We start from the raw sequence: 11,141 nt of genomic DNA on the forward strand, positions 1-11,141 counted from the left end.
TTTAAACTACACCTGGGGAAACTCACTTCACCTTCAGAGGCTCTGGGGCAGCTCAGTCTCTCCAGTAGGGTTGCAAGACACTGCGTACTGCAGACAGATGGACTGTGCAGCCTGCCCTGCTGCCACTGGTGAAATTTCATTTTCGCGGGGGTCGCTGCCGTGCTGGTGATGGGTGAAACCATTGTGAGGGGGAGGGGATTCTAAATCGGCGATTTCTGTTTGAGAGGAGCTTGTTGCGGGTCTCCTTGGCCTTCAACGTGTAGGCTATGAACATAAAATATACTTAAAAAATATTATCTGATTTATAAATGGGGTGGCAAGACTGTATCCCAGGGGTGGCAGCTGCCACCCTTTGCCACCCCGTAGATCCGCCACTGCATGTACCATCTCTGAGATGTGCCAAGCATTGCGTCATCACATTCGCGCGGGCCATGTTCGCGGGCAGGGTTGCTAGGTAACAGTGTTAAGCAAACACAGAGTAGAGAGTCCGAGCATATTACAAACCTTAGTCAAGTTCGTTATAAAATAAATATAAAAGCATCTCAATATACATCTAGATCAACGAATTCGTGGAGTTAAAATGCCAACAGCCTCAGTAAGAACAGGTGTAGTCGAGTACGGTCGGAGGAAAGGCTCCAGTAACCAAGGTGAGAATTAAAAATATCTGAAAATAATGTATAATAATTAGAGCTTTTTTAATAACTTGGAAATATGTTATCGAATGCAGTTGGGAGTTGGGAGATTGAGAAACCCGAAGCAGACCTTCCTCAAGTGGTAGTTTTGTCCAAATCTGAATGGCAGCGCGTGCAGGACAGCGTGAACGCGGATCACCAGAGCAGGAGTGTCATAGCAGCCGCTGACCAGCGGGAGGCGCTGCACGCGCGCTCCACAGAGGCCGTCGCACACTGGTCCAACACCAACGCGGTGAGTGGGGGCACTGGGATCACTGCATTAGTAGACCGCACTGGGATCACTGCATTAGTAGACCGCACTGGGATCACTGCATTAGTACACCGCACTGGGATCACTGCATTAGTAGACCGCACTGGGATCGATCACTGCATTAGTAGACCGCACTGGGATCGATCACTGCATTAGTAGACCGCACTGGGATCACTGCATTAGTAGACCGCACTGGGATCACTGCATTAGTAGACCGCACTGGGATCACTGCATTAGTAGACCGCACTGGGATCACTGCATTAGTAGACCGCACTGGGATCACTGCATTAGTAGACCGCACTGGGATCACTGCATTAGTAGCTCTCTTATTTACGGAGTTTTCCTGTTTAGGTCATTAAAAAGCATGATGTTTACGCATATTTAGTACGGAGCCCCGCACATGACACGCAGGAAAAAAGAAATAGTAGTCTAAATCAGGGAAAACATCATGCTTTTTAATGACCTAAACACTATTAAGGAAGAAAATAGGCCTTTTTATAAGTCTTTATTAAGAAATAAGAATAATTTATAAAAAATAAAATAAATAATAAAAAGCTGTTGGTTGGATTTTTTAGCTCGTATGTATAATGTATAATGTATTATAATATTTTGTTAATACTCCTGTTTATTTTGTATGCCGTTTGTGTTTAGAATGTTTTCAGGTTACACTTTACAATATTGGTTTATGCATTAAGTAAAACTAATTTGAAATTCATTTGTTACAGTGTATCTTAAATGCTTGTTAATGTTAATCATTAAAATACAGCTGTTATTGTTAGTTCATGTCAGCTCAGGTCTATTAATATACAATTGCTTAATTATCTTACTATACGATTGTCACATGTAGTTTCACACGCTCGAGTCAGAGATAAACTAAAGGTGATGATACACAGGGCAACTTTTTGGGCAATGTTGCCGTCAACGGGCAACCAGATGAGACACAGGGCCCACGACCGATCTAAATTATCCAGATAGAAATGTATTGCCCATTTTCAATGTGCCCAAGCAACAATCGCTCAGCAAGATTGCCCAGCAACATAAAAAAGTTGCCCTGTGTATCATCACCTTAAGAGTGCTTTAATCACCGATGGGAACGTGCAGGAGAAACAGAATCATTACACTCAGCCCAGACCATCCTGGACAGGGAACGACCCCAGACCGAGGGCTTAGATACACAGCACACACAAGAGCTAATTAACTGTACAGCAGGCGAGAGGAAGGGTTAATCACACAGCACACTCAAGAGCTAATTAACTGTACAGCACACACAAGAGCTAATTAACTGTACAGCACACTCAAGAGCTAATTAACTGTACAGCAGGCGAGAGGAAGGGTTAATCACACAGCACACTCAAGAGCTAATTAACTGTACAGCACACACAAGAGCTAATTAACTGTACAGCACACACAAGAGCTAATTAACTGTACAGCACACTCAAGAGCTAATTAACTGTACAGCAGGCGAGAGGAAGGGTTAATCACACACACTGGGAAACGAGGTCAAAGGACACGGGAGAACGGGAACAGAACAGAAACACAAACTACACCTAAAAAGAACATACACAATACAAACAAATGTTACCATTATTTATTCTTTTGAGCATGTGCAGATACTTTTTATTTATTTATTTTATTTATATAGCCTTGTTTAGGGCTAGGGCTAGAAGTATCTCGCTGTCTAATTTTCTTTTTGTGTCTTTGCCCCTATTATAATATCATTAAGTTTGTTACAATTTGGTATAATGTTAAATTGTAATTTGAATGTCATCTTGATGTGATATTTTAGTTTTTCTACATTAAAAGAGAATAAATAAAACAATAGCTGGGTCTCTGAGGGTTAATATGAGACTTGATGTATACAGTAACAAAGTACAACAACCAAATCTGATTTGGTCCTCGCAGGGACAACGGCGACACAAGCTGGAGGCGAGAGCCGTGCGAGAGGCGATGGCCGAGGAGAAGAGGAAGCAGCTGGACCGGGAGGAGGCGGAGCACCAGGCCCAGAGACGAGACGAGATCATCGAGAGAGCTCTAACCCAGCAGTTCTTCCGGACCGACCGGGTCAAAGGCTTCCATGTGCGTGTCTTACGGTGTTAGATCACAGATCTTCTTCTGTGGTGAGGTGTTGTAGAAACGGTCCTCTTGTGTTCTAGAGCGCTCTGATGCTGACGGAGGTCCAGAAGGAGCGGGAGGCTCAGGTCGAGCTGAAGCGCCTGAAGCTGAACGCCAGCCGAGACGCAGACAGAGAGTTCCTGGCCGAGAGGGCTCGCAGGGAAGAGCAGGCGGTCCGGCGGGATCAGCAGAGCGCCCAGCGGAGGAAGCGGGACCGCCTGGCCGTCTCCGAGAGCTGGAGACTACAGTGAGGAGAAGTCAAAGCGCATTTAAGGGGGTCGCGCACCGGGCGAGAAGCGCAGCGCCGCCGACACATTATTCTCTATGAGTGTACACACACACACACACACACCGGCGGCGCCCAACCACGGCTCAGGACGTGTTCAAAATCCTGCGACACAAAGCGCCATTTACATTTATTTGTCTCAGATCGTCGTTAATGCATAGACTGACTTCACCCTGTGCTGTAGTATACATTTAGTTTTACACTCATTCACAGAAATCAGCTGTGTGCATGAAAACTGCTGATGTTCTCGGGTTTTCAGGTGATATTCTCAATTCATTCAGTTCACGGACGCTCTGAGGTAAAGTGTTCAGATCACAGACTCAGCAACGATTGTATTTAATTGTACAGTACAATCATAACATAGTACAGGCATTATCTTAATTCCGTAATGTCCTTAAACAGAACAATATTGCTGGCCATGAACTGAGAAAGTGCGCGTCCGGTGTGCGATACCCCGAGGTGTCCTAGACGCTTCTCGTCCGGTGCGCGGCCGCTATTATGCTCCAGTGCACACACAGCTAACGACAACATGCTCGAAGGACCTTGGGCTAATGTTCCCATTAAGATATTAATGGTATTTCTGAATGTTCTCTAAACGTGTGAAAGTGTCGACAACATTTAAAATGTTTTTTTTTTTTCATTCCATTTTGGAATTCTCCAAACATTATGGGAAAGTTACTTTTAAAAGTAATACATTACAAGGCCGTAAGCAGGGTCAGAACGTGAGTGCGGTCCGGGGTGAGGTGTAAGAACTGTGATAATAACACCCACAAATGCAGCTCATTATATACACTACATACAGCCTAAACTTCACAATACAGACATTCTTTTGTCATTCTTTTTGTCTTTTTGACATCTCATGTGTCTCCCTCTGATCTCTCTCCTCTTCCTCTCAGTTGCTCTCCTCTTCGTCCTCATATCCGTCTTCCTGATCTTTCAATTTAGGCTTTTTTTTTAAAAGAAATACATCTAACGTATTTTGCCGAAACCTTTTGGCCATTCTGCACTCTCTGTTCTGGAGGATAAACATTGTTAAATTAGACCTTCTTTATTGCATCACAATTTGTTTTGTAACAATACTGATTACTGTAATATATTTCCCTAATAAACATTGCTATATATAAATAATAAATATTGCCATAGACACGAGAAGCCCAAACACACACTTCAGCTGTGCTGCCATAGACACGAGAAGCTCTAACACACACTTCAGCTGTGCTGCCATAGACACGAGGAGCTCAAACACACACTTCAGCTGTGCTGCCATAGACACGAGAAGCTCAAACACACACTTCAGCTGTGCTGCCATAGACACGAGAGGCTCAAACACACACTTCAGCTGTGCTGCCATAGACACGAGAGGCTCAAACACACACTTCAGCTGTGCTGCCATAGACACGAGAAGCTCAAACACACACTTCAGCTGTGCTGCCATAGACACGAGGAGCTCAAACACACACTTCAGCTGTGCTGCCATAGACACGAGAAGCTCAAACACACACTTCAGCTGTGCTGCCATAGACACGAGAAGCTCAAACACACACTTCAGCTGTGCTGCCATAGACACGAGAAGCTCAAACACACACTTCAGCTGTGCTGCCATAGACACGAGAAGCTCAAACACACACTTCAGCTGTGCTGCCATAGACACGAGAAGCCCAAACACACACTTCAGCTGTGCTGCCATAGACACGAGAAGCTCAAACACACACTTCAGCTGTGCTGCCATAGACACGAGAAGCTCAAACACACACTTCAGCTGTGCTGCCATAGACACGAGAGGCTCAAACACACACTTCAGCTGTGCTGCCATAGACACGAGAAGCTCAAACACACACTTCAGCTGTGCTGCCATAGACACGAGGAGCTCAAACACACACTTCAGCTGTGCTGCCATAGACACGAGAGGCTCAAACACACACTTCAGCTGTGCTGCCATAGACACGAGAAGCCCAAACACACACTTCAGCTGTGCTGCCATAGACACGAGAAGCTCAAACACACACTTCAGCTGTGCTGCCATAGACACGAGAAGCTCAAACACACACTTCAGCTGTGCTGCCATAGACACGAGGAGCTCAAACACACACTTCAGCTGTGCTGCCATAGACACGAGAAGCTCAAACACACACTTCAGCTGTGCTGCCATAGACACGAGAAGCTCAAACACACACTTCAGCTGTGCTGCCATAGACACGAGAGGCTCAAACACACACTTCAGCTGTGCTGCCATAGACACGAGAAGCTCAAACACACACTTCAGCTGTGCTGCCATAGACACGAGGAGCTCAAACACACACTTCAGCTGTGCTGCCATAGACACGAGAGGCTCAAACACACACTTCAGCTGTGCTGCCATAGACACGAGAAGCCCAAACACACACTTCAGCTGTGCTGCCATAGACACGAGAAGCTCAAACACACACTTCAGCTGTGCTGCCATAGACACGAGAAGCTCTAACACACACTTCAGCTGTGCTGCCATAGACACGAGAAGCTCAAACACACACTTCAGCTGTGCTGCCATAGACACGAGAAGCTCAAACACACACTTCAGCTGTGCTGCCATAGACACGAGAGGCTCAAACACACACTTCAGCTGTGCTGCCATAGACACGAGAAGCTCAAACACACACTTCAGCTGTGCTGCCATAGACACGAGAAGCTCAAACACACACTTCAGCTGTGCTGCCATAGACACGAGAGGCTCAAACACACACTTCAGCTGTGCTGCCATAGACACGAGAAGCCCAAACACACACTTCAGCTGTGCTGCCATAGACACGAGAAGCTCAAACACACACTTCAGCTGTGCTGCCATAGACACGAGAAGCTCAAACACACACTTCAGCTGTGCTGCCATAGACACGAGGAGCTCAAACACACACTTCAGCTGTGCTGCCATAGACACGAGAAGCTCAAACACACACTTCAGCTGTGCTGCCATAGACACGAGAGGCTCAAACACACACTTCAGCTGTGCTGCCATAGACACGAGGAGCTCAAACACACACTTCAGCTGTGCTGCCATAGACACGAGAAGCTCTAACACACACTTCAGCTGTGCTGCCATAGACACGAGAAGCCCAAACACACACTTCAGCTGTGCTGCCATAGACACGAGGAGCTCAAACACACACTTCAGCTGTGCTGCCATAGACACGAGAAGCTCAAACACACACTTCAGCTGTGCTGCCATAGACACGAGGAGCTCAAACACACACTTCAGCTGTGCTGCCATAGACACGAGGAGCTCAAACACACACTTCAGCTGTGCTGCCATAGACACGAGAAGCTCTAACACACACTTCAGCTGTGCTGCCATAGACACGAGGAGCTCAAACACACACTTCAGCTGTGCTGCCATAGACACGAGAAGCTCAAACACACACTTCAGCTGTGCTGCCATAGACACGAGAAGCCCAAACACACACTTCAGCTGTGCTGCCATAGACACGAGAAGCTCAAACACACACTTCAGCTGTGCTGCCATAGACACGAGGAGCTCAAACACACACTTCAGCTGTGCTGCCATAGACACGAGGAGCTCAAACACACACTTCAGCTGTGCTGCCATAGACACGAGAAGCTCTAACACACACTTCAGCTGTGCTGCCATAGACACGAGGAGCTCAAACACACACTTCAGCTGTGCTGCCATAGACACGAGGAGCTCAAAACACACACTTCAGCTGTGCTGCCATAGACACGAGAAGCTCTAACACACACTTCAGCTGTGCTGCCATAGACACGAGGAGCTCAAACACACACTTCAGCTGTGCTGCATAGACACGAGAAGCTCTAACACACACTTCAGCTGTGCTGCCATAGACACGAGAAGCTCTAACACACACTTCAGCTGTGCTGCCATAGACACGAGAAGCTCAAACACACACTTCAGCTGTGCTGCCATAGACACGATAAGCCCCAAACACACACTTCACTGTGCTGCCATAGACACGAGAAGCTCAAACACACACTTCAGCTGTGCTGCCATAGACACGAGAAGCTCAAACACACACTTCAGCTGCCGCTGCCATAGACACGAGAAGCCCAAACACACACTTCAGCTGCGCTGCCAATAGACACGAGAAGCACAAACACACATTCAGCTGTGCTGCCATAGACACGAGAATCCCAAACACACACTTCAGCTGTGCTGCCATAGACACGAGAAGCCCAAACACACACTTCAGCTGTGCTGCCATAGACACGAGAAGCCAAACACACACTCAGCTGCGCTGCCATAGACACGAGAAGCACAAACACACACTTCAGCTGCGCTGCCATAGACACGAGGAGCTCAAACACACACTTCAGCTGTGCTGCCATAGACACGAGAAGCCCAAACACACACTTCAGCTGTGCTGCCATAGACACGAGAAGCTCAAACACACACTTCAGCTGTGCTGCCATAGACACGAGAAGCTCTAACACACACTTCAGCTGTGCTGCCATAGACACGAGAAGCTCAAACACACACTTCAGCGTGCTGCCATAGACACGAGAAGCCCAAACACACACTTCAGCTGTGCTGCCATAGACACGAGAAGCCCAAACACACACTTCAGCCTGTGCTGCCATAGACACGAGAAGCTCAAACACACACTTCAGCTGTGCTGCCATAGACACGAGAAGCTCAAACACACACTTCAGCTGTGCTGCCATAGACACGAGGAGCTCAAACACACACTTCAGCTGTGCTGCCATAGACACGAGAAGCCCAAACACACACTTCAGCTGTGCTGCCATAGACACGAGAAGCTCAAACACACACTTCAGCTGTGCTGCCATAGACACGAGGAGCTCAAACACACACTTCAGCTGTGCTGCCATAGACACGAGAAGCCCAAACACACACTTCAGCTGTGCTGCCATAGACACGAGAAGCTCAAACACCACACTTCAGCTGTGCTGCCATAGACACGAGGAGCAAACACACACTTCAGCTGTGCTGCCATAGACACGAGAAGCTCTAACACACACTTCAGCTGTGCTGCCATAGACACGAGAAGCTCTAACACACACTTCAGCTGTGCTGCCATAGACACGAGAAGCTCTAACACACACTTCAGCTGTGCTGCCATAGACACGAGAAGCCCAAACACACACTTCAGCTGTGCTGCCATAGACACGAGAAGCTCAAACACACACTTCAGCTGTGCTGCCATAGACACGAGAAGCTCAAACACACACTTCAGCTGTGCTGCCATAGACACGAGAAGCTCTAACACACACTTCAGCTGTGCTGCCATAGACACACGAGAAGCTCAAACACACACTTCAGCTGTGCTGCCATAGACACGAGAAGCCCAAACACACACTTCAGCTGTGCTGCCATAGACACGAGAAGCTCTAACACACACTTCAGCTGTGCTGCCATAGACACGAGAAGCTCTAACACACACTTCAGCTGTGCTGCCATAGACACGAGAAGCTCTAACACACACTTCAGCTGTGCTGCCATAGACACGAGAAGCCCAAACACACACTTCAGCTGTGCTGCCATAGACACGAGAAGCTCAAACACACACTTCAGCTGTGCTGCCATAGACACGAGAAGCTCTAACACACACTTCAGCTGTGCTGCCATAGACCGACGAGAAGCTCTAACACACACTTCAGCTGTGCTGCCATAGACACGAGAAGCCCAAACACACACTTCAGCTGTGCTGCCATAGACACGAGAAGCTCAAACACACACTTCAGCTGTGCTGCATAGACACGAGAAGCTCAAACACACACTTCAGCTGTGCTGCCATAGACACGAGAAGCCCAAACACACACTTCAGCTGTGCTGCCATAGACACGAGAAGCTCTAACACACACTTCAGCTGTGCTGCATAGACACGAGAAGCTCTAACACACACTTCAGCTGTGCTGCCATAGACACGAGAAGCCCAAACACACACTTCAGCTGTGCTGCCATAGGACACGAGAAGCTCTAACACACACTTCAGCTGTGCTGCCATAGACACGAGAAGCTCTAACACACCACTTCAGCTGTGCTGCCATAGACACGAGAAGCTCAAACACACACTTCAGCTGTGCTGCCATAGACACGAGAAGCACATAACACACACTTCAGCTGTGCTGCCATAGACACGAGGAGCTCAAACACACACTTCAGCTGTGCTGCCATAGACACGAGAAGCCCAAACACACACTTCAGCTTGTGCTGCCATAGACACGAGAAGCTCAAACACACACTTCAGCTGTGCTGCCATAGACACGAGAGGCTCAAACACACACTTCAGCTGTGCTGCCATAGACACGAGAAGCTCTAACACACACTTCAGCTGTGCTGCATAGACTCGAAGCCCAAACACCACTCAGCTGTGCTGCCATAGACACGAGAAGCTCTAACACACACTTCAGCTGTGCTGCCATAGACACGAGAAGCCCAAACACACACTTCAGCTGTGCTGCCATAGACACGAGAAGCCCAACACACACTTCAGCTGTGCTGCCATAGACACGAGAAGCCCAAACACACACTTCAGCTGTGCTGCCATAGACACGAGAAGCTCTAACACACACTTCAGCTGTGCTGCCATAGACCACGAGAAGCTCAAACACACACTTCAGCTGTGCTGCCATAGACACGAGAAGCTCTAACACACACTTCAGCTGTGCTGCCATAGACACGAGGAGCTCAAACACACACTTCAGCTGTGCTGCCATAGACACGAGAAGCCCAAACACACACTTCAGCTGTGCTGCCATAGACACGAGAAGCTCAAACACACACTTCAGCTGTGCTGCCATAGACACGAGAGGCTCAAACACACACTTCAGCTGTGCTGCCATAGACACGAGAAGCTCTAACACACACTTCAGCTGTGCTGCCATAGACACGAGAAGCCCAAACACACACTTCAGCTGTGCTGCCATAGACACGAGAAGCCCAAACACACACTTCAGCTGTGCTGCCATAGACACGAGAGCTCTAACACACACTTCAGCTGTGCTGCCATAGACACGAGAAGCCCAAACACACACTTCAGCTGTGCTGCCATAGACACGAGAAGCTCAAACACACACTTCAGCTGTGCTGCCATAGACACGAGAAGCTCTAACACACACTTCAGCTGTGCTGCATAGACACGAGAAGCCCAAACACACACTTCCTTGAACGCTGTGCTGCCATAGACACGAGAAGCCTCAAACACACACTTCAGCTGTGCTGCCATAGACACGAGGAGGCTCAAACACACACTTCAGCTGTGCTGCCATAGACAACGAGAGAAGCTCTAACACACACTTCAGCTGTGCTGCCATAGACACGAGAAGCTCAAACACACACTTCAGCTGTGCTGCCATAGACACGAGAAGCCCAAACACACACTTCAGCTGTGCTGCCATAGACACGAGAAGCTCAAACACACACTTCAGCTGTGCTGCCATAGACACGAGAGGCCTCAAACACACACTTCAGCTGTGCTGCCATAGACACGAGGAGCTCAAACACACACTTCAGCTGTGCTGCCATAGACACGAGAGCTCAAACACACACTTCAGCTGTGCTGCCATAGACACGAGAAGGCCCAAACACACACTTCAGCTGTGCTGCCATAGACACGAGAAGCTCAAACACACACTTCAGCTGTGCTGCCATAGACACGAGAGGCTCAAACACACACTTCAGCTGTGCTGCCATAGACACGAGAAGCTCAAACACACACTTCAGCTGTGCTGCCATAGACACGAGAAGCCCAAACACACACTTCAAGCTGTGCTGCCATAGACACGAGAAGCTCAACACACACTTCAGCTGTGCTGCCATAGACACGAGAAGCTC

At 48.2% G+C, this 11,141-nt stretch overlaps 1 protein-coding gene across 1 annotated transcript in view; it reads left to right on the forward strand.

The window, feature by feature from the left end:
- Window positions 1-495: 495 nt before the first annotated feature.
- Window positions 496-11,141, forward strand: part of LOC307148877 (cilia- and flagella- associated protein 210-like) — a 27,242-nt gene continuing 16,596 nt past the window's right edge. The window contains exons 1-4 of the mRNA XM_079854785.1: window positions 496-647; window positions 728-924; window positions 2,845-3,018; window positions 3,096-3,301. Coding sequence (XP_079710911.1) covers window positions 581-647; window positions 728-924; window positions 2,845-3,018; window positions 3,096-3,301 — 644 coding nt within the window. The 5' untranslated portion in view covers window positions 496-580. The remainder of the gene's footprint in view (window positions 648-727; window positions 925-2,844; window positions 3,019-3,095; window positions 3,302-11,141) is intronic.

Source organism: Squalius cephalus (genome assembly GCF_949319135.1).
Source record: "Squalius cephalus genome assembly, chromosome: 21".
Lineage (NCBI taxonomy): Eukaryota > Metazoa > Chordata > Actinopteri > Cypriniformes > Leuciscidae > Squalius > Squalius cephalus.